The 25,025-nt window shown below is 37.8% G+C and overlaps 1 protein-coding gene across 1 annotated transcript in view; it reads right to left on the reverse strand.

Moving 5' to 3' along the window:
• Positions 1 to 2,831: 2,831 nt before the first annotated feature.
• The window catches only part of SLC9A9 (solute carrier family 9 member A9), a 153,831-nt gene continuing 131,637 nt past the window's right edge, over positions 2,832 to 25,025 (reverse strand). The window contains exons 15-16 of the mRNA XM_072344119.1: positions 3,753 to 3,858; positions 2,832 to 3,248 (exon numbers count right to left, since the gene is read on the reverse strand). Coding sequence (XP_072200220.1) covers positions 3,018 to 3,248; positions 3,753 to 3,858 — 337 coding nt within the window. The 3' untranslated portion in view covers positions 2,832 to 3,017. The remainder of the gene's footprint in view (positions 3,249 to 3,752; positions 3,859 to 25,025) is intronic.

The raw sequence follows: 25,025 nt of genomic DNA on the forward strand, positions 1-25,025 counted from the left end.
AGCCCAGAGCAAGGGCTGGTCCAGAGCAAAGATGGACTTGTGTGGGAGGAAGCCAGTGTGGCTGTTAACAGTGGGAAACCTGAACGAGTATAATTGGAAACATGAAGACCGTAGGGGATTTCCTGCATTACTTGATGGATGGTAGCAAAATACACACCAGTTTTTGAAAGGAAAAAAAGACCTGTTGTATGGACCATCCTAAGCCCAGCAAGGCACTTAAGTTGCTCTGTGGAAAGAGTAATTTTGGCTTCAATTCAGTTGGTTTAACAGCTGAAGTTCTATACAGACATAATTGGTTAGCTGAAGTTGGTCCTAACACACTTATTATGGAAAAGTTAGAGCATTTAGCACAGCAATGTAAATGCTTGCTTCTAGTGGCCCCTGCTTTCAGTAAGGTTACCAAATGTTACAGTTCTCTGTGGAAGTTAGCATCGTGACCTGGTATTTTTAGTACATCTCTGGGACTGGTTCCCCTACATATCCAGGAGTCATTCTGCTGCTTTGAACATTTTCCAAACACTCTTCTCAGCTAAGTATAAAACTTCAGTTATTACTTCTGAAACCTGAAAGGTTTAGTGATTGAGCAGATTTTTATGTTTCATAACATTCTGGACTTTGTGTTTTGACAGTATTTTACATTTTATTTTTACAAGTACTGTTTTATTAGATTAACTCAGATAGGAAGAATAACTCCACGTTTATTGTAACTTGCATGTTCAAACAGTGATACTGAATAGTGTAAATCTCTGGAGTACAAGCTATAAATTAACATTAAAGGTCTCTCAACATCCATTGCACTGTTTAAAATGTTGTGCAGGATTAATAGTTGCCAGCAGTTTCTACTTGCAGACTGATACATCATCTCTTCTACCATAGTCTTAACTCTCTTGAAATGTATGTGTTGAAAAGAATATCTCAAAATTATAAAATGGCGCAACTGAATAGTGTAATGGATCACCAAGACTTTTATTGCCTTTCAGGAGAAGCTTCATGTTTTCTTGCAACTCACTTTACTAGCTTTCCTAAAAAAACCAAATCAGTGATACTATATGGTTGGCTGAGCATAGCCCTAGAGGACAAAAACCCATCTTGCTGGGACTTCTGATTCAGCCTCTTGACAAGCTTAGCATAAAAATCTGATATGTGAAGACATGAAGAATGAACACTTCTGTTACAAGAAATGACTTTCCCTACCAAGTAATACGGCCTTTTAGGCATGTGGACAGAACAGTGAAGAGTGTTTTCACTACTGACTCTTTTTAGAATAAATACAATTTCAGACCCTGGAGTTCTTCATTTGTCATGTTTCTCAAAAGTGTGAGAAATTTGGACATAGATACGATAAATCAGTAAAAATCCCGCAGAGTGTGCTGCAGGATGTATTGCAGACCAGAACTTTTGGTTAAGAGCTTGTCATTTCCACTGTGCGTATCAGTTGTGAAAAACAGCTTGGCATCTTTGAAATTCTGCAGCAGCTTATTGATCTGTGCTATAGGCTAAAGGCTGGACTCCATGCTTCTCATGGAACATAGGAAGCTTGGGAGAAGTACTCAGAACCTGTGAAGATTGAAATTGGAAACTCTGGCTACTGAAATCAGTACTGTGCTTCTACCCATCTGCGGTAATAGTTTTCTCACAGCGTTCCTGCATATTAATCTCACTGCAGATTGTAACAGCCTGTTTGTCTTGTTTGCTGTTGTCTTTTCCATTCTGATGATGTGCTGCTGGATGCACAGTACTAGGCCATAAAATCCCATCTCCTCATCCTATCTCCATCCCTTCTCACAACCTGTTACACATTTTTGTTTCACTGCATGAAGGCAAAGCAGAGAGTTGGCAATTCATTACTTTTTCTCAGAACCTCTTGTGACTTTTTATATAAAATTTTATACCATGCGTGAACTAAGATCCTTTGAAATTTCTTGGTTAGTGTTTGGGGGATAATAAAATGTCAAACTAGGCTTCTGATCTTTCATAACAGCATATAGAACTCCAGTGTTCATATTTAATGCTTAAAGCAGCTGTTCTAGTCATGCTTATTAATTAATTAGACTGGAAAAGAATGACTGAGGTTTGATTATATTTAAATTAGTATTTCCATCTATGTTGAAATCAAGATATATTTGTCTTTACAATCATTCATGAGGATGACTTGATTTTTATTTTTATTTTTTATTTTTTTTAAGTATTATTTTTTCCCCAAGATGACAAATTTGCTGCTTATGTGTGGTGTGTGTTAAGGATGACCCTATTTAAAAAGCTTAGTTGTGAATTTTATGTGGTATTTGTTGAAACTCTGGAGGTGAGAAAAAGCACGTGGCCTAATGATAGCCTGGCTCTCTCCTTGTGTTTGCACTACCTATTTAGTAGGTATAAATGCTCATCTGTGCTAGCACACAATAATAGGGATATGACATCTAGCTGTGCGATTGACTCCTTGTTTATTTCATTACTGCATTTATGTAGATATAATCGATGCTTTCATACCTAAATTCTTCTCTTGTTTTTCTTACTGCTGATCTTGCTACCAGGATGAAACAGAGTAAAGTATATGAAAGGAGAGATTTTGCCTGTGAGAATCCAGTCTTAATACAGAAATTCTAGGAGCTTTGTATTAGATGTGCTCTGAGCATGTTAGGAAGGCATTTGTCTTCATCCCAGCAGACTAAAGATTATAAGCAACGTTCAGAGGAAAGTGTACATGTGTAAGGGACGTGATGCAGTCAAATGCCACCTGAGACAACAAGCAACTAATGGATTTACAGTGGACTGGTGGCACTCTATCTTTCTTTAATAAGAAGAGCTGCAGTAAAGAAGAATTGCATATTGTTGTAGTTGTATAGATGGCACTATTTTTTTTTATTTTTTTTTTCAGTGGAGGAACCAGAACTTATTTGATAACATCTTTAAAAAAAGAACAACAAAGAAAACTAAGAAACCTTAGTACATTTTCTTCCTTCTTGTTCATGTAGTTATATTTTTATTTCTTTGGTTTACTTGTTTCTTACAATCTAAAATTATACTGTTCGTGCTGATAAATTCAGCTGAGGTTGACCTGGAGTGTGTTCAAGTTGGAGCTTGTATTCTCCTAATCCAAGGTCTCCTTCACAAAAATCTTCCTTGGCTGCAGCCTGGCTGCAGCCTGTTCTGTCCTGTGCAGGCACTGGTGTGTGAGCAGATGCTTCATAGTTTTTGGTCAGCTCATCATTATTTATGATATAATCTGTGTCCTCATTCTTCAGCTGATCCTGTATGTTTCAAACAAGAAAAAATACCAGTGAAAGAACATTCAAGAGGATTTTTATTAAGGTTTAAATGAAGAGCAGGTTAGATGCGATTCCTTTCACTTAATATCTTTATTGTTTCAATTACTAACTTACGATCTTCAAGAAATCTTGATGATGATTAGGGCAAATACTTGCTTATCATGTTCAGCTCTTCGACAAATTTGTGAGTGTAATTTACTATTCAAATCTCTAGGATAATTTCAGTGCTTAAATATCACTGGCATTAGTGGGATGGAATAGCCCATGCTTTCTTTCAGCATCTGACTGAATTACTTAAAATCTGACTCATTAGCTGAGTATGCATGGTTATTCTTGCATGGCACCTTCTGGAACCCCTGAAAAAATCCCTGTAATACTACATTGTAAAAGTAATAGGCTTTAGGAAAAGCACTGTGCCAGTGTTTCATTGAGTACAGTGACTTTTGGGGTACACTTTAAATAGCATTAACCAAATTAGGTACTTACACCATATGCACTGGGGCTGGTCAGAAGCCTGGCAATAGGATTACACCATCCAGGTAGCGTCGTCGTGAGAGGTGGACCAGCATGTGTTAAAATAGGTTTCAGGTATCTGTGATGTTTGTTAAAGAAAGCTTCCCGTATGGATTTGATACTAAGATGATTCCATAGAAACTTATTTGTAAAGCATAAGGGCAATCACCTAACTAGATGGAAACAAAACAGCATTTATTTACTCATCCATTATTGCATTGACTTTTACCTCTCACCCATCTCGATGATGTGATGCTCATATTCTGTCCTGAAGTATAGCGGAATGGCTGAAGTGAATGTCATGGGGTACATAAATGTGAGAAGGAATTGGAAGGGATGCAATACACACTAGGTTATCCTGTTTGCTGTTCTCATCCACTGTTTGCTGTAAAAGTGTGATCTTTTTAAAGTATTTCCTTTTATATTTGCTTTCCAACCTGAGTAATTCTATGTTTCTATGATGCAACTGTATCAGCGATTTCTGTAAGGGAACGGTAGCTAACAGTTTTTAAACATATATTAAGTTTTCTGTAAGATCAATGCATTTCTTCAACTGGCAAGGAATATTTCATCAAATATCATGTTTCTTTATCCTGAGAAACGTACATATGTTATTCTCTGTAATACTCTACTTTCAGCATTGAATACATTTGTTTTACACAGTTGTTTTACAACTTTCAATATATCTGTTTTACGTCAGTGCTTCTTTACACAGAAGCATGCAAATACATTAACAACAGGCTTTATGTTATTGTCTCACACGTCTCTCCTATCTTTATTCATCCAAAAGTGCTTTATTGAGATGAAAGAAAAACCAGCTCATCTTAAGCAAATATATCAACCTTATATCTGCCAATAGTAGCTCCCTCAAGCTGATGTATCTTCTCTGCTATTTTAACTTGCCAAGTAATTTTTGGTGTTCTTTGGACAGGTCTGTCAGATTTATTTGTTTATTTAGTTATTTTGCAAGCAAGGGAAAAATTTCATTATTGATTGTTGTCCCTCTGTCTCCTACTCCTGTCCCAGCTCTCTCCTTTTCCCTCTTCTAAGAGGAAAGTAGACATGAAAAACTGAATGATGAGTTCTGCAGAAATACCGTAGAAATGCTTAGTGAGTGACAGTGTACATCCTAGACCTAGTCCTTCCAGTACCATCTCTACCTTTGTTATTGTCTGGCACCACTGCACTAGTCACTCTATATAAACTGTCTACTGTAGAAACTGAGTCATGTGAAAAACCCTCAAAGTCTCAGTTACAGACTGAAAGACTAAATGATGTGCTTGGCTGTCTTCTATACTACAGCCATAGTAGTTGTTCTGTGGAGTCTTGTACTTGTATGTGTATTTTCTTCTGTGTAATTCTAAAAAATTTCCGTTGGAAGATTGCGTGGTTTCTTCATCCAAGATTAAGTCGTATATTGAGTTAGTGGGAAAGATGATTGTTGAGTCCACTTAAATAAACAAATCTGATCAAAACAACAGTCCAGGTGGGATCAATTGAAGTGTCAGTCTGATGGGACAGTGTAGGAAAGTTTGCATCCTTCTGTTTCTGCAGGAGTAGGAAAAAAATAAAAGAACCCTTCCTGACCTGATTTCATTTGAATCTTGAAGGAAAAGACTTCCCAAATGCCAAGTATTTAAGAGCTACTTTTAAAATGCAATGTATGGAAGGCATCAGTTAGAGCTGTTTCGATTTTAGCACTTCAAAAAAACAAAATACCTGATTAGAAAAGACAAATCTGCAAATAAGAGCCTAATTCTAGATTTTTCATCATTGGAAATATTGGCACTGTTAGTACAAACAACTTGAAGTGTTTGCACTGAGTTGTCATAACCAGTGTGAAAAATAGAGGCTTTTAATGGAAGCTTCACGTGATTATACTAAGTCCTTCTGTTCTGTTCTTTTATTTTCTTCCAGAGAGGGTAACAGAAGATGAATGTTTCTCAGCATTTTCTCTTTAAACTGTGATCTCTTAGTGAGGCCTATGTTTAAGCAGTCTTAGAACTTCATACCGAACTATACAGCCCTCAGTCTAACTTGTCCTGTTTACCTCCTGTGCTTTGCACAGACAGCACGTGTGCTTGCATGAAGCCCAGCATCAAACCAAATGGCAATTGGGGATGCGTGCTGAAATAGGCAGATTACTTAGCCAGCAGTAATCTTCAGTGTGGGGATTTCTACCATAACCCCTCTATCTCCCCAGTCTTTTGAGCCACCACTGCCTTTGGGATTAACTTCAGCAAGTATTTGATTGCTATGTGTAAACTTGCATGAAGACTTCATTTTGGGCTGTGATAGATCTTCTAAATCCCTTTTCACACTTGTTTTGCATTGTCTGTGCTTTTGCTTTTCAGTCTCTGAAGATGATGCTTAAAGTGAAGTCATTTTTCTCCATCTTGTTATGATGCTTCTGGTTCTGTAATAAATTATTTACTTCTTGCTCCTTACCAGTTAACTAGTAATTAATTATTCAGTCCAATGAAAGAGCTTAACTTGCTGGGCCTATTTGTCATGTTTTAATGACCTGTGCTGTAAATGCTTTCTCTATTGTTGGCACGGTTTCTTTATAGTATTACAGATGTAATCACATTGTTCAGTGCAGCATGAAAGGGGAATTTTAATCCATGTGTGATGCTGGCATTTCAAGAGTATATCAGACATGGGTTATAGCATTTTAAGGCTGGCAAAAAAATCTTATCACACTCCAGTTGCTCTGGTTGCATCTCCTGAGAAAGAATTTAAATACAGTAATAAGATGGATTTTGCACTAACTCTGCTTTAAAAATTGGAGGAAAACCCCAAAGTGTAAAATTCTTAGCAGAACTAAGAAGTTACTGCCTAACCAAATCTATACCTTCCTAGTGCAGGATTGGGGAAAAAATAGCAGAAAAATGTTACATCAGAGAGCCTACTCTTAGACTTGCATTTCAGCTCTCTGTGGGCAGAACAGGCATGGCTCAGATACTGTACTCTGTTAAAGAGTATTATTATTATTGGAAAAGTGGTGTGGCATTTTTGAAGTTGGGAAACTGAGTTTGATGTGCCTGCATATGCACGTGTGTGGTCCATCTTAGAATCATTAGCTGGCATGTTAATGTGCTTTTGCTCATGTAATCAAATACTGAATTTTCTGTTGTGTCCTTGTATGTCTTGGCTTTTACTCTTACAAACCTGTACCCTGGGAGCCCTTGTTACTTGAACATCCCTTTGGCCTGACAGTTCCAGACTGTGATTGCCAGTGGCTGGACACAGTTCCTCTACCTTCTTCATTGCCACCAGACTCAGCACCTGAGTCAGTGTTTGCCTGCTCCCTTGTTTTGCTTCTCCTTTTCTGAGTTTGAATCATATGACTACTTCTTGCTGAGCAATAAGATAATGTTTTTGTGGAGAAGACAGTCAGGAAGACAGCACTTTGGGTCTCATCTTTGTATGTCTGGCCAGTGTGGCCTGAAGTGAACCTCATACAGGTTTGCTGGGGTTGACAAGGCTGAGCAAGTGAAGCAGGGGCTGCTGGAGGATGCAGCATGCTCAGAAGCAACAGGACCTTCAGGAAGTTGCTCATGAAACAGTTCGTTTTTGTAGAAAGCACATGGATAGCAAACTTTTCAAAGCTGCACAATGTGATATTCAAACTGAACTTCCAGGTCTCCAAGGTGGAATTTGAGGTCTTTCCTTTAAGTACAGATAATTTAGAGAAGATCTCTTTGAGGACTTTTCAGAGGGAAAAACAGGAATTGCTTCACTTTTACCCAGCACCCCCCTCAAAAGCAAAACAAAAAATTATAAATATATATATTTATATATAAAACTACAGGCAACATGAATGAAATCTTCAAATGAGAGTTGTCAGTTAATTCTGATGAGAAATGCCAATGTCAGTAGCTATATGTTGATAATTTCCATTATGCAAGGAATTCATGGATTTGAAAACAGTTTTTTGCCTAGTTTCAGAATGAAGAAATTGGAATCTCAATTTTTCTTTCAATTGGTGTGCTGAAATGACCATGTTTTTGTTAAAATGTCATCATTGGACACAATTTGGAGAATGCTGGTAAAATCGCGGTTTTTAACTTAATGATATGAGGCTGTTCAAAGAGGAAAAATAGCAAGGCAGAAATGTTGTGACTGTTTTGACTCAAAGACTTAAAGGAAATGTATTTATCTTTTGCTTGAGGAGAAAGTCCAACTCTGATGGCTTTGCTAAAGAGAAAAGCAGTGATTGTCACATCCTCATTTTCTGTATGCCTGCCTTGAGCTTTTGAGAAAAAACTAATTTATAGTTTGAAGAGGGGAGAAAAAACCCCAAATCCCATGAGCAGAAGTGGCCACAGTTAAAATACATATGGCAGCTCAGCTTCAGCTCTATGAAGTACTGCATTTGACTCAGGAGGTGTTTTTTGCCTTTTGCCTCCTCACATAATGGTGGCTGTGTAACTCAATGTAATTCCACCCTTCCCTAAGGAGGCAAATGCTCTCACACTACAATATTGGCTATTAAAAAGCCCAGAAGTGAAGTTCTTGTGATACAAGTCAAAATTACATCTAGTTTTCCTTCTTCTTTAAGACTATTTTCCTAAAGCAGGTAAGCTGTGTTATAAGTACAGATTTGTTCCAAGTATGCCCTTAAATGCTGCTTTGCTAGGTGTGTTACATTTCTGCTGTAGGCTTAAGTCTCTAGAGTCAAATATCACCACTCCCAGAATCTTTCCATTGTACAGTGTTTTGAAGGTTTCTTTAGTACTGCAGCTTTCATTTTGAAAGTTACCCTGTTGTGAACACTTATATTGTAGTTTGTGAATTAGTTATGTCATGAGTTTCTTTCTTTTGTATTTATGAAGAAAGGTATAGAATACATTAAGGAAAACATATCATTTCTGTTCATTCAGTGTTTTCCATAAAAAGGGCATATTTTATTTTGCTTCACTTTGTAAAGAAAGGAGTTTGACATTAGCTATGTGATAGTATAAAGAGCAAATATTTCCTTTTCTTTTTTTTTTTTTTTTTTAAATGCTTGCATAAGAGCAAGCAAACCTCGAATCTATGATTATCTGGCTAAGTTCTGCACGTGGCTAGCTGCTGCTAACAGCTGACTGAGATTATTTGGTTATTTTATTCAACAGCTTGTGTGCATGACTGAGCTGGTGAGGTGCAGAGACATCTCCAACTTTCAAATGCACACACAGCAGATTAAGTTTAAGAGGGGTTTCTCCTCCTGACCCTTATAAGGGAGGATGATCTTTCCTCTTGTACAACAGAACTTTGCTGTAGGGTGGTTCAACAAAAAGCAGAGCATGATTATATGAAATTCAATCATTAGAATTTCAAGTATATTTTTGAAAATACCACAAGATTTAAGGTGATTTAACGTGTATGGATAACCTAAACTGAATTGTGGAGAAAGCTAAAGAGGAGTGACTACATCTGTTCTAAGCGATATTGTAATTTAGAGTCAACATTAATGAATTCTGTCTGTCTGTTTGTGACTCTCTCTCTCTCTCTCTCTCTCTCTCTTTTTTAATGGAGTTGACTAAAATAATTATTCCATCCATCACTGCTGTAATCTGAGGTACTAAACAACTGAGGATAAATGGAATCATACCGCAGACCTGCAAACCAGGTGTAAAGTCAGACCCAAAAAACAAACTCTGGCTTTTATTCTGAATATGACTAAATTTGGAAGCTTTCAGCTTTGAAACTAGAAGCCCTGTAGAGATGTGTGCAAAATGGAAAGAGTTGATAGAATTAATCTTAGTTGAGTCTTTTTACAGATAAGTAGCTGCAGACAGATAAGAGGCTTGTTATCAGGTATGCACTGAGTAAAATGTCTGGTGTATTTGCAGATCATGGGTTTCTAGTTGAGAGCTCAAAGAAAAGAAGAAAATTGAGACATCTTGCTCAAGCTTTAAAGGCTATTGTTTCCCAAATTTAACACTTGCATGCAAAGAAAAAAAATCTGGGATGTAAATGGAGACTTTCTTAGATAATTGATGAATGGATAATGCAGCTACTTTTGGAAAGGATAGGGCATCAGGAAGGGTAGGAGAATGCTCGTATAATATTCAAATGGAATATGTGAACAGATGTGGATGTCAGGCAAATTAGCGTTAGAAAGCTCTGGAAGATGCAGACTATATGAGGCAACTAAAGGGAAGAAAGAACCTCCCTGACATCAGTTATATAATATGAAAACAAGGAAATGACCATCTGTTTAACAACAGCCACCCCTCTCATCAGAATGCAACCAAATAGTCATATATATGTCAACATTTTAAAATGCCTCAGTGAGAATGAATGAAGTCTGTTACATATATGTAAATATTATGATGTGGTATACTGATGAAAGCCATGAAACCATGATAATATACAATGAAGAGAAAAGACTGTGGGGTACTTATGACAGCAGCTATCTAATTCATTATAGGAAGGCATATAATAAAGAGGCAGCTTTCAATGAGATACTGTATAGGAGAATGCAAAAGAGATGTTCTCTATTACTGACTAATGCCTGAGAGCCTTCTCAGAGTTGCATATTATAGTAAACTTCTCCAAAAAAAAACCACAACAAACCTTACAAAACAACAACAGTAAGATAGAAGGATATCCTTTAGGCTACAGAGCAGGAAAAGAAAGAAAAATATGAAGGGTATTACTGGTGTGGTGTATGTGACTTTTTTTTTCAGAAAATAGTGCATGCTTCACATTTGGCATCATTCATAGGATCTGTCTTCCTCACCAGAGACACTTTATAGCAGGATATGCAGAACAAAGCTAATGTAGCAGTCTTTCATCAATAAAGAAACATAGGCAAATCCCAAGGCAGTCTCATCCTGCAGTGTCTGAGCTAATTGGAATTGAAACTGAGATGAGTTTCTTTCCCTTTGACTATAGAAGAGTCTTAACAACTAGATTAGACTTAGCTAATAATTAGGTATCTGAAGTTTGATGTTACTCCAGGACATAAAAAACAGAGCTCCTACGGCAAAATATAAGAAACCAAACACAGCATCTTCCATATCAGGGAAATTTTAAGAGGGGAAAAAAGTAAAATAAAAGAGATTGCTATGAAATAATTTTGATGTCAAAGTCAACAACAGAAATAAGAACTTTAAGCTTGTGAAAATCTCAATGGCATTGATATTCATAGAAGGAATTTCAGAAAATAAGAGTCCTGGTGTATTTGAAGATGTAGGAAATCTCACAGGACCCTTGAAAACTTTTATATGTGTAGCTTGAGTACCTGTGCTGTGAATGGTAATCTGCCCTGCAGAAAGGAGACTTGCTTGTGGGATACCTTTTAGCTTGGTTACAAATGCAGAGATAGCACTGACATGAGTTAGAAAAACTGTTGAGTTAGAAAGGAGGAACAGTGCTGTGACCTGGCAGTGCCTAGAACCTTAACACCTTAAAAAGACTGATGCCATCTGCCTCAGATGAGATCACTTTCAAGCTCTTCACATGAAGCACATCTGTTGTATAAGATACTTCAGCCCCAGTAATTGGCAGAGGGAATAGGTGCAGAAGAGCAAGCAAGTTAGCAGGGATTTCTGTGCTCTGCATGGAAGATGGTGTTTCAGGAGGACGTTCTTGGCATTACTGCCTGCTTGAGAATGAACCCAAAAAATGGATGTGTGAAAAATGAGAACTGGCTAGGTATAATGATCTCTCATCTACTAATACTGTTACAGGGATTAGCACTGACTGCATGGCCTCTGCTACTGGAGTAGAGAGTTGAGAGACTGGGAGGGAGATGGAAGCAGGAATGACTAGGAAGAAGGGAGTGTGAGCAATACTTTCCAATCGTGATGTTATGTAATTCAGCTGAATGTAAAATACTACAGTGAAAGCAAAGCACGACAGCTAGAATTCTGCAAGTAGTAGCTGGAATAATATTCTTGCATGCAGTCCTCTGATGACATGGATTGAGAGCTCAAGCCAGTGTATCAAAGCTATGCTCAAATAGGAAAAGACCTCTGGCATTTTTTTCAGGAAATTTGTTATTTTATCTTTCTACGTGTAGCTGCACAGTTACATTTAAAATGGTCCGCAGGTGTATGGAGATTTTCTGTCAAACCTCCAGCTTGTTTCTTTGCCAAGATGCAATGAATGATTCTGGTTATGGAGGTGCTACTTGAAAGGGGAATATGATCCTGTTTGAGAAAATATTGTAAAACACAAACAAAACCCTTCAAAATTGTGAAAGAAAAGGATGAGCTATGAATGTGAAAGGAGGGCTTGGAGGAGCAATGCATTATGCTTACCTGTTTTTGTGAATATTGACAAAAACTGAGAAACAGAAGTGATGATTCATACATCTTTTTGAAAGGAAAAAAAAAAAAGTAAAGAATGACATGTATTAAAAAAACCCAATGTTTTCTCTATCATAAGCTTGGGAAATAAAGACAAGTAAATAAAGAGATGGATATCATGCCAGAAGGAAAGAAATCAGTAATTCCAAAGAGAATGAAAACTCTGAAGGCTTTTTGAAAGCTGTTTGGTAAAGCAGTGAAAGATAGGTCAGTTAGCTAATCTCTTGGCTCAATATCATGGAATTATAGAATTCTTAGAGTTGGAAAAGACCTTTAGAGGTCATCCAGTCCAACTCTCCTGCAATGAGCAGGGACATCCACAGCCAAGTCAGGTTGCTCAGAGCCTAGTCCAGCCTGGCCCTGAAAGTCTACAGAGATGGGGGATTTGCCACCTCTCTGGGCAACTTGTTCCAGTGCCACATCACCCTCACTGTAAAAGACTTTTTCCTTATCTCCCATCTAAATCTACCCTCTTAAAGTTGGGAATTATTTCCCCTTGCCCTGTCACCACAGATTCTACTAAAGAGACTGTCCCCTTCTTTTCTGTAGCCCCTTGTGAAAGAGGACATTCCATCCTTAGGATCATGTTTGTGCCTCCTGAATGTGCTCCAACAGGTCATTGTCTTTCCTGCTCTGAGGACACCACATCTGGACACAGTACTCTAGGTGAGGCCTCACAAGTGCAGAGGGGCAGGATCACCTCTCTTGACCTTCTGACCATGCTTCTTTTGATGCGGCCCAGGATATGATTGGCTTATTGAGTTGTGAGGGCACATTTCTGGCTCATGTCCAGCTAACCATCCACCAGTACCTCCAGGTCCCCTTTAACAGGGCTGTGCTTAATTCCTGGCAGGGAGTTGAGAGTGACAGGTCAGTAGTAATACAAATGCACAAGATAGCCTGTAATCAGAGATGTGTGTATCCCTACTGAATATAAAAGCAGAGCACCAAGATAATCATTATTGGGTGAAGTTTGTGGCAAAGCTGATAGCAATAAAATAACATACCATGCAGTCATAAAATTATATTATTGCTTATTTGTATACTTGTGTGAAAGAATATTCATTCCAGATGAGAGAAGATTCAAAGACCATGTAACATGTAAAATGGGACATGTTCTATCACTATTTTTGGAATAGTGTTCTACTTACTCATGTAACATATTGTGTTTATAGGCTGTTAGGTAATGAAAAAATGAGATGCTGGGAGTGTCAAAAAAAAGTCTTTTAATCTTGCTGAGCTGCTGAGAGCAGGATAGCCTTTGCAAAGCCTTGTTAACAGAAAGCTTGTTAAGTTTAGTATATCCCCTGAGAAACTTTACTCCTGTGAGCAGATTGGCCCAAAGATTATGTCTGCAGATTCTCTTGCAGCTTTTTCTGATGTGTGACCCATGTTATGTGCACAATTAGCTAGCTGGACGAAGTTGAAAGTCTCTAATGGGTTTGTGAAGAAAGCACATTAAGAGGTGGAGGGCTCAGTGTCTGAAGAAGGGAAGACTTTGTGCAGGAATATGTTCCACTGTAATCCAAAGAAAACAGCCTTCTGGCAAGCCAGATCTTTGCTTTTGAAAGGACATTTTAAAGTAGAGAAAAAGCACTTAGAAAATACTCACAGTGTAACATTCATGAAGATATATGGAAATTTCAGAGTGAAGAACAATTGAGGATAATGAATGATGACAGAGATCCTAGCAAAAGAAAGATTTTTACTGAAAAAGAATAATAGCAGCTTTAATAATGCAGGGAGAAATAAATGTGAGGTATTTATCCTAATATTACAGTTTAAAATCCTAAATTGGTTAAATGAAGAGCTTTGCTTAGGAGTAATAACAGATTAAAATAACAGTACAGAGGATCCATATTAAGAGATTAATCTGCCTTTTGATCACTGGAGATGTTTATGAAATATAGAAACAAATCTAAGAACTAGCATTCTATTTCCAGTTAGGATAGCTGTTCTCACACTTTATATTACTGTGTAGTCTGCAGTGCAATGGCCAAACTCTTAGTATCTGTCTTTGTGTGAAAAAATTCCCTGGGAGGCTGTGAATGCTAGAGAACAGTACTGGGAGCAGTGTGCTGTGATGGGAGAGCTTTGGGATGCACAGCTGGAAATGTAGCTGGATGAATGCGGGAAAACAGGATGACTGTTGCTTGATTGAAGCTTTGGAAGGGATATCATTTTGCAAATGTAGGTATTTTAGATTAGAAACTGCATTGAAAATATATGACTTTCTACCATTTTACTACATTTTTAAGGTATGTGAAGACTTAACAAAATGAAAAGGTACTCACTTTCAGGCAAAAAAAGATGTATAGTTTTACAGCAGGTATTCAACTCTCAGCAATCACTTCCTGAAGGAATCACAGGCTGTATGAGAAAGGCATGTATAATCTGATACCATAACACTCTTAGAACTGTGCAAGATGAGACAACAGGGGGTGACAGACCTTAGGTCTCCTGCTCCACAACCTATGAAATATACTTGGATGTTTTTTAATTTTATTTGCTGCTAGAGAATCAGTGCTGTGGTACCTGGATCTTCCACAGCATGAGAAAATCTGTGTCCTTGTGATGCTGTAATCGCTGTGTTTGGCTAAAGCATAAAATGTTTCTGTAATCCTTTTTACTGGATAACTTTAACATGTTACAAGAGATGTTGTGGATATTAGGCAGCAGTTTCAGAGTGGTTAAGACATTTTGTTAAGGCTTGCCTACCTCACATCTCACAGTGCATTATGCTTCCAAAGGGAGATTCTGGAGACACAATATGAGATGTATTTTTGTTTTAGTTTAGCATCTTCTTTATTAATTGGTACAATGCACTGCACATGTACCAACACAGGCACTGACCCAAATGCAAACAGTAGTAGAGATGGGGGAAAGTACAGAGCAGTATGAATGAGTATGAGCTTTTCTTGTTGGTGGTGCTTCATTATAGCCTGAGAAGTCAGCTCCTGGGGTTTCAGCCATGAGTCACTCATAAAACAGAAGCCAGCTATAAAGAGTACAAATGAGTGTAGCAGTTTCATGACTGTGATTTGTTTAAGAAGCATATTCAATGAGATTGCGGCTTTTCTTTTCTTTCCTCTATCTGACAAAATCCTGGCTCTGAACTCCTCACCAGATACATGAGATTTCTGTCTAACTAAATAATCCAGAATGAAGTCACTTGTATTAGGAGAATGACAACTTTTAATTGCTTTCTAAAATCCATGATGGTAGGCAAGAACTGTGGGGAGTCAGGAAACCAGGAAATCTAAAACATACTTGTGAGCCCACTGAATGTCTTAGCAGTAATAGTCATATAGTCATATTTTGAGTACTTAATGGAATTTACACAAATGGTTGACATTTATGTAGCGTCTGAGAAGATATAGAGTTAGCATTGCTCTATCAGGAAGTGAGCTGGCTGAAAGGTCACATTCTTCTCAGAAAAAAATGGAAAATAAATAAAAAAGACTCAAATAAATGTACTTATCTTGGCCATCCATTTGTTGCTGTTTTGCACTAGACATTATCTAAACTTTGAAGATGATTTTAAACTATGCAACATTTATCCTCCCTCTGCTTACTGTGGAGTCTGTGGTCTAATAACAAAAGAGGCCTAACATTGAAAATAATTAAAAAAAATAAAAATAAAAATTAAAACCAAAGGACCTGCCCAGGCTTAGTGAATCATAATTTTAAATCACCCAATATACATTTTTAAAGTAAGTTCTTAGATTGTGATACATGGTACTAGAAGCTGCTTCTACGTCTATAAATGAGGAACTTAGGGATGGACAACCATAGACTGTGTATTCAGAACCTTTCTATCTGCAACTTTCAGGAAAGTATATAGCTGTAGTAGAGTGGTAATATCTTTTTAACCTACTCATAAGACTGTAGAGAGTTGTAGGTATAGGAAACAGAACTTGTCAGACAAATCTAGTTTTATCCTTGGAAGAAATTACAAGTTTGATTGATAAAAATGACCTGTACTTAATAAGTTTTGTAAGACATTTGGAATGGCATTATGATTGAATTTAGTTCTTTAAAGTATCAATAAGACATGCATTAAGATGATTAAGAGCTGGCTGGTTGATAGACTAGAAACAGTAATTGCTGGTGGAGAACTGCCATGGATTGGTGAGTGTTTCCATGCAGATTTTAGTGATCAGTGGAAAATTTGATAATTGGTAACTTCACCAACTTCACCAAAATGTACATATGGATCATATAGATTAAGTCACCATAAAGGCAGTGCAGTCATGCAGTCAAACCTTAGTTGCTTTGTAAGCTGGTTTCACTCCAATGTATTTCCTTCATTTGCATTCCTGTCAACAAACAAATGAGAAGAGCCAAAAAGTCTCTGCAGCAGTTGTGGACTGAAGCTAAGGATGTCTGGGGTGGGGAAACAATGCATGTAAGCAGTGAGCTAGGAAGCAAACTAGCGTCAATACCTACAAAGGCTGTTAGTGGGACTAGTGCTAAAGAACTTCTACCCAGTGTGGTGGTCCATATTTTAAAGTGGTTTCAAAATGTCGAGATAGATGTGAGATCTCTTTCAATCTGAAAAAAATCTGACATCCTTTTCATTCTGCCTCAAAAATATTAAAACTAAATGAAAAGTTAAAATAAGCCAGTATTAAATTAATAGAGGATGATGATATCTGTGCTAAAAGAAAAGAGAAAAAAAAAAAAAAAAAAAAGAGATGTTTTAGCAGTGAGTATCTGGCCAGTGGGAAACATTCCTAAGGGAAGCAGTAAACTCTCCATTGCTGACTTTTTTCTTATGGTCAGAAGTGGATACATCCCTGGTACGTGTCTGTATGTGTTCCTGAGATCAATACAGGATAAAACTCGAGTCCCTGACATCCAGGAGGTCAGAGTGGATAATTTAGAGATCCCTTGTGCTAAAATTTGTTCTCTTATTTAATTATTTCATGTGTGAGAAGCACTTTGACACTGGCAAAGTCAAGAACTGCTCTCATTTTTTTTTTTTTTCTGATAGTTGGCTTAGTATCCAAGGCAAATTTAATCTTTAAGCCTTTTTTTTTAAAAAAAAAAAAAATTTTCTTCATTTCTTATGTGCCTTGTTGTCCTAAATTGTCTGTGTAACCTTAATTGCTAATCCCTGTCTTTCTAGTTATTTAGCTCTGCTTCACTTAGCTTGGTAACATTCTGTGCAAGCATGTCCTCTAAGCTCCTCTTTGCTCTCTGCCAGTGGAATAAATATTTCATTATCTTTGCGTGTGAACCTGTAGTTATTGAATGAGTTTGACAAATCTGTATTGCCTTTGCACTCAATTATAATCATTAGCTTGGAGTCTGTCAACAACAGAGTGCAGAGGACGCATAAATAATTTGGCATCTTGAGGACTCAGTGAGGTGTTTAGATATAAGTATGATGCTAAACAATACAAAAATTACTAGTTTATCATGGTATCTATAATACTAGCTTTGTACATGGCCCTGTATCACCCTGGATAGCTTAGACCAATGTCTCTCCATGCTGTGGCTTGCTTTATTCCTATGCTACCTATACCTATGAAAGAGAGCAAGCAGCTGGGGATACCTGGATCTAGGAAAACAGGGGAAAATAAGGAAGTTGTGATGGGGCAGGATATTTCTAGTGCCTCTGCCCATGGCAGCTCATCTCCCAGGGACAGATGCTAATCTGGGCAGTTGATGAGATTTTGAAAGAGAGAGACACAGCATACAGTTTCCAGAAGGAGGATCAGCTCCCTATCCAGTATGACAGTAGTTGGTAGGAGCTTGATGACTTGTCAATATCAGTATTGTGAAAGACCTAAATGCAGTTGCCTCTTTTTAATTTCACTTCAGCCAAAGGAACATCTAAGAAGGAAAATTTCCCTTCATCTGTCCCTCTTGGATGACTGGCATTGCCATGATCCAGATAAAGGCTTATGATAACTTTACTGCAAATACTTTTTTTTTTTTTTTTGCCTGTGTTTCTAATTGCTTTCTACTGGATTACCATTAGAGCAGCTCCCTTGGCTATTTCTGTATTTCCATAGGTTTCAGGCAATTGCTTGTGAAGAGACAGAAATATCTACGAATTTCTGTTTCTAAGCATGACAGTGGGAAATTATTCTAGTTTCTGTCATAGCAGCTCTTGACTATTGCATGTCAGAAGGGAAGCTCCTTCTGATCAGAAAACAATTCATGAGAGGTGACAAGTTAGCATTTATAATGTAAATATTTTAGATTTCTCAGATAAAAATACTTCTGGGTTTAGACGCCTAACGCTTCAAGGAAAAGTCAGAATTTTCCAAGGACGTTTTTGTTCAGTTGAAAGTTTTTTTTCCTATTGAGAAAAGTTGTGAGAGAAAGTACTTGACTGGCATAGTTAGGACCTGGCCATATGTACAAATAAAGCTTTGTCTGACCTAGGATAGCTGTCAAGGACAGAATATTATAAATATTTTGGGGTACAAGAGCTGCACTAGTCTGTCCACGGTACTAAGTGAAGTCTCTGAATACGGAAGGGAAAGGGTAATCAAGGACATTAAGTTATATGGAAAATTGGATAAAACACAGTGTGTTTTAACAAAAGCAGATTGCGTCAGGCTAGAGCAGTATCTTTCTTTGATAAGATAAATGATTTGTTAGGCAAGGTCAAGGTAGCAGATCAAATATATGTAGGTTTAAGTAAAACATGAGAGGTACAATGGCTCATGGGGAAAATATTCAAGAGAGACAAAAGGGAATAGAACATATTACAAGATTAATTTCCCCTGTAGGCAGCTTGGGTCATCTTACAAAAGGCATCCAAGAATTGAGAAAGGTTGAGTGAGGTGTGTCTTGGGCCCTGCTCCTGTGATTGGACCTTCAAATGTAATTGGGGCATGAAAGCAGTTTTCACAAGTGGATTTTATAAACAGCTGCAAATTAGATGGTATCACCAATACAGAAGACAATTAGATTACTTTAGCAAAAAGAGAACCTTGGAGACAACAATAATTGAGAGGGAAGAAATTTAATAGTATCAAATATGATCAAGCACCCAGTGACTACTAAAATGAGAACACTCTGCAAAGCAGTCTTGCTTAATACATTTTCCTATTTAGCTGACAAGTACATAGTCAGTAACAACACCCTGTAAGGGAAGGAAAGCTGCTTAATAGCTGGAGTCCATCTGTAAACAGATGCAATTTTCTCAAGAATAAAGATAAAATACTTAGGCATAAGGAGACTTATCACTCCTCAATAACAGCTTTTTGGGATATATATATATATATATATATATATATATATATATATATTGTAATTCCTAGATTTGGCTGTAAGAAAGTACTAAAAACTTGAATAACATGAACTTTGTTTCCTTTCAGTATCTAAAGTGGAGCTACAGGAAAGAAAGAGACAGACCCTTTAGCAGGGTGTATGGTGGCAGGACAAGGGGAAATGGTTTCCAACTTAAAGAGATTTAGGTTAGATATAGGAAGGGTGATGAGGCACTATTATAGGTTGTCCAGAGAGGTGGTCAGTGCCCCATCTCTGTAGACTTTAAGGCCAGGCTGGACCAAGCTCTGAGCAATCTGATCTGGCTGTGGATGTCCTGTTTATTGCAGGAGATTTGGACTGGGTGACCTCTAAAGATCCCTTCCAACGCTAAGGATTCTATGATTTTAATCCAGCAAATTATTGACTAAGCTGATTCCCATGTTTGAATTCAGAAGGTGATGTATTTTTGTAGTCTGCTCTATTTCTCAGAATTTATTAATGCAACTCTCCCTGCTTCTGACTTAAAGTTTCTTTAAAATATCTTCAAAAAGAGGTGCCATTTGAAATGCAGAGGCTTTTGTCTCTGTAGTTCAAAGTCTGGATAAATAGACAGATTTTTCAAAAGACTTTGGCAGTTCTTGCTGAATGTTTTTTTTTCTATAATGTTAATTATTTTTAATTCACACTGTGAAAGTCCAACAGATGAGATTTTAAAGAGACTATGTTTTAAAGCCTTGATATTAGTTATTTCTTTTATTTGAGACTGAAAGAGACTTGAAACTGAGAAAAATGAAGGACAGAAGAAATTTAGAAACTATTTTAAACTAGTGGTGGCAGATATTGGAATAATATGACCCTGTGGTAATGAGATACCTGATGATGTTTTGGTGTCCTATGGCAAACAGTTTAGTGAAATCCTGAGGTTTCCAAAGTGACAGGCAGGTCTGCCACATGGAAAAAGAATGTTTGATCTGGCTTTTATATGATCCACAGGGTAGTGAAGTACATTGGAACGCATATGATACAAGAAAATAAAAGGTCTGCATTCTTCCTAGTCTTTTACTGGCTACATCTGTGATATCTGATGAGATGTTTATCTTTCCATATTTCCTCCAGCCTGCTTTCCTCTCTTCCTGCCAACCTCTTCTCCCCCTCCCCCCCCCCTCCCCCCCCCTTTTTTTTTTTCATCTTTAAATTAGTTGTAGGGACAATCATCTTAGCAAGAACATTGAAATCTATGGTTAAAAATGTATTGCATAACTCTTAGCTATCCTTTGTGACAGGAATTTGCAGAGGAGTTCAAGGAGTGGACAAGAGGAGAAACTGAGACACTCTGCCTAATGTGTCTGCTTTGCATCAGACCATGGCAAGGTGGTGTGTACTGCAACAACACAGGGCTGTCCCTCATTGTGTTTGTGAATATCATCTACTGCGGGCATAATCAGAAGTTACATTCTCTCCTTGTATAATTCCCTCCTTGATTTTGTTATCTCTAGTCATTTCTCTTGTAGCATCAGGCTGATTGTCATTTGCAGTAAAGTGCACTGACAGTGCAAGCAAGGTGCCTAGGAAGTGTGTGCTTCCCCTCCTGTCACTCTAGGACAGGCAGTGAGGTGATCTGTGAGCCATGTCAGGTGAGCTGACCCAAAGGAGATGGTGACATAGGAAGGGGAAGGAATTTAAGACATGGGAACTTTTAATAGCAGAGGACTATTTGACCTTTCAGTTTTGAAAAATCCCCAGAAAATGCTTGGTGGCTTCACTGAGGCTTCATGAAGTCACTCTGTTTTGCTTTCTATGGCATGATATTTACCTTCAGTTTAGTTTTGTGTTAAGGTGTAGTAGTAGGTCACTGTGTGCAGATATGTGTAAGAAACCATAAGGATTAATGTCCATGGAAAATTCAAATTTACAGTACAGGTAATAATGTAATTCTGATTTTCTTATTGATAAAGACACTCCACTCACAGTAGAAGGTATGTTGCAGCCTAAATGGTATGTGTAAAGAAACATTTGCTCAAATTTAAATTAATTTCAAGGACATTAAATATCTGTACAATGGTGGAAAATAAGCTCTCTTGTGTTTGCTACAAGCGCTGGTAAGCCTTACTTCATGGCACTTCTGTGGCTGTAGGAAAGCAGCTAAATTATTTGAATTCATCATTCCAATTTCAAGCACTCTTTCAATAATGAAGGGACAGTTGTTTTAGGAAAGACTTGTAATTCACTTTCTTCTTGTTATCTGGCTGTCTGCGAGGCAAGCTAAATGTGGCAGAAGAAGGCTCAATAGCTTTAGCCTTCTCCCTATACTCACTAACTCCTCATGTCTGTTGGTGAATAGAAAGAGAGTCAGAACAAGAACATCTGTGCACTGACAGAAGTGGGTCTCAACAATATTACCCAGTTTGTATCAGTGCACACTGCGTGCAAAAGGGACTGACTGACAATAGTAATTTTCTAACTTTTGAAACAGCAACTCTGCTGCTTTGGAAGAAGAGTGAAGTATTTTGCTGTGCTGTTGATGTTTAGAGGGGAGCCGCTAAGGGATTGCATGCTAGATGCCATAAGTGATCATCTGCAGAGTTTATCCTCCCTCTTTTCTTTTCCACTGGGATTCTTTTCTTTTTCCCCACTTCCTCAGATTTTATCTAATTGATGTCATTTTCATGGGTTTGCCCAACTTTATCGTTCATCTCCCTGTGGATCAGGAGTTTTGCTTCTGTCACTGCTGAATCACCCTAACTTACATTATCAATCAGTTAAATCTTTAGACAGCATGCTCTTTGTGTTGCCTCCTACACTGCAGTGTTACCTCAGGAAAGTACTAGTGACTTAAACTCGAAATATGTGAAGTTACCTACAATATTTTCTTAAAGCTTGCTGCTGCTAGGCCACAGTCACCCATTTCTTCCATACTATCTCCAGAATCAAATACAATCCCTAAATGCCCAGATAAGGTGCAGTGATTACTAATAAATAATGTTCCCTTACCTCAGCCTATTCTCCTGTCAGATTACTGTCTGGAAGTTTCATTCTGTATCTCCCTCTGTCCATGTGGTAGCATCTGGCAGATTGTCCTCTGCTATACAGGAATTTCTGTTTGGTTTTAATGCAGTATTGAGCACACCGTGGTCTCCAGTTTGTAACTGAGAGTTCTGAGAAGCAGTATAGAAATAATAAAAATATAAAGCAGGATTTTGCCCTTATATTGTGCAGGTTTTACAACACAATATTCATACACACAGAGTTATACCCTCATTCCCATTCATTTTACTCTCTGCCCTCAAATTTTACAGCTAAAATGATTCTTTGTAAAAAGAGTCCTATTCATGTGATTTTACTTTGTTCAGTCAAAGCTTAAAATTGCACTAGAGAATTAAAAACAACAAAACCCCCGAAAAAACAAACTCATAAGAAATAAGATACCTTTATTGCTTTTCATTTTGTCTTCCAAATGGCTCTTACTCAGTATCCTTTTATCCAGTGCAGGAAAAATTTCTTCAAAATGAGTTTCCCTTTAGCTTTGGGGTATGAATGCACTGATTTTCCTTCTGCCACTGAATATTATCAGACCTTGAAACTGGCTGTGATGAATTATAGAATGCTACTGTCAGTCACAGCTGCTGATCTGAGTTTTATTGGGACTGAAATTGCCAATTCCTAGTAGTTATTATGTTGTTCAGTGAAATACAGTCGATGCCATTGACAGTTTCCTACAGAGGCATATAGGTGTATGGTCTTTAGTCTATTGCAATAGAAATCTGTGCATCCATTTTCCTCTTTTAGAGGAAATGGCAGTAAATAAACTATTAGAGAAGGTGGATGGCACCATTATGCAGAATGGCATTCCTTTTATGATGTACTTGTAAAGCTAAGTCCTCCAAGGCTTTTTCTTTTAAATGGATTTAACTTCTTCCTTCTTTGCAACAAGTACATCCAAATGTCACCTAGTCTCCAAAGCCTTTCAAAGCATTCTCAATCTGGGTAACTACATTTCATTAAAGTATTAAGTATCTTTGCTTGTAGATATGGAAAGATTGCAAAAATATTACTGAAAACACAGGAACATTCTCACATTTTAATTTTAGGACTTGACATGATTATTTTGGGTGGGGAAAAAAAAGAAAAGATTGGGACAACAAATGTAAGAAGTCTTGTTTGTTTCACAGACTTTGATTTCTATTTATATTGCTGCTTTTAATGAAGACATCACTTGCTGATGGGTGTTTGAATACACAAAATCTCCTGTAGGCTGTTTGTGCATGTGTGCAGACAAATGTATGCACTGCAGAAGCCAGTGCAAAACACAGATATTAACTCTGCAAAATTGATTTGTCTGTAAAGTTTACTCTCTTTGTGGTATTAAATTTTGGTCTCTCTCCAAAGAATAACCGCAGCACTCAGACTTTTTGCTGTTTTTCGCTACTTTATTTATTAGCTCAGGGCATGTTTGCATTCAGAGCTGTGCTACTGAATCTTAAATCAAGCAATTCTCACATAAATTAGGTTTGTTGAGTGCCCAGTGAACTACAGGTGTCCACTCAAAGATTTGCTCTGGGTTCAATCAGTTTTAAAATATTGATGTTAAGCCAGTGTAATTTGAAATAAAGGATGGGTGTAAGTTCCCCAATTGGGCAATACTGAGAACAGGGGAAGAGAGATTTTTATAAGTAATGCCGACAGAGCTATAGTCACATAAAGCAAGCTTCAGGCTAAAAAGAATTAGCAAGCTTGTGCAATGCAGTCCCCTAAAAACAGATTGCTTCCCTTTTCTTATGTCCTGTCTAGCCAGTGTGGTTGGGCAGAGGGTTTTGTTCTGTGCCACTGCCAGAGATGGAAATGTCACTGAGAACAGGGAAAGTAGTACCTCATTTTTGTAATCAGCTGTCAGTCAAGTGTGGTGATAGTTATATTATAGTTTTGTGTTTTTTTGTTGTTTTTTTTTTTTCAAAGTGATGTTAGGATTTAATCGTAATGATGATATAGTTTTGTTACAATAGGTCAGGGGATTCAGTTTTATAGCCCTTGCTGGTATTCCATTTTCTTATTGCTCCTTGGACGTTGGGATAGGCACATGCATGGGAGTTACAGCACCTGCTGCAGAGGTACTGCAGGGTCCTTATCACAACAGTTTCTGGAACATGTCCCAAGGTTTTGAGATACTTTAGGGTTCTTTGGTGTTGTAATGCTCAGTATCGTATCACCTAACTGCAAGATCCCCAAGAACATGCTGCAGTCATGAGCTCTGGGTTCTGTAAGAACCAGGCTTAGGCATAAAAATGCACCAGAGACCAGATGAGTGAAAGGCTATGGAAACTGCAAATGAATGAAATGCTGAGGTAGACTGGGGAGCATAAGTGCCTCCCCTTGTTCAGGTCTCTGCTCTAGCAGATACTCCTAATAGCGGATTTGTCTCTGCCTGGGGCCTTGAGCTGGAATATGGTGTTAATTACCCTCCATAACAATAATGCCCCTCCCCTTAACTCTGAACATCTCATGGCCAGGGGTCTAGAGCTTGTTGGGAAGACTTCAGATTTACTCTGTGAGATCCAGAGCTGAAGTCTGAAACAGCCAGGATGATGTAATGTTCTGTGGTGGCTATTAGTTTGTCCTGTCTAATGTTATTAATATTTACTCATTTGGACATAGCCTTGAGCCTCAGTTTCCTTCACAAGGTGAGCTTGGGGCTTTAGAGTCCGTTATTGTC

This window comes from Excalfactoria chinensis, chromosome 9 (assembly GCF_039878825.1).
Source record: "Excalfactoria chinensis isolate bCotChi1 chromosome 9, bCotChi1.hap2, whole genome shotgun sequence".
In the NCBI taxonomy this organism is placed as follows: Eukaryota; Metazoa; Chordata; class Aves; order Galliformes; family Phasianidae; genus Excalfactoria; species Excalfactoria chinensis.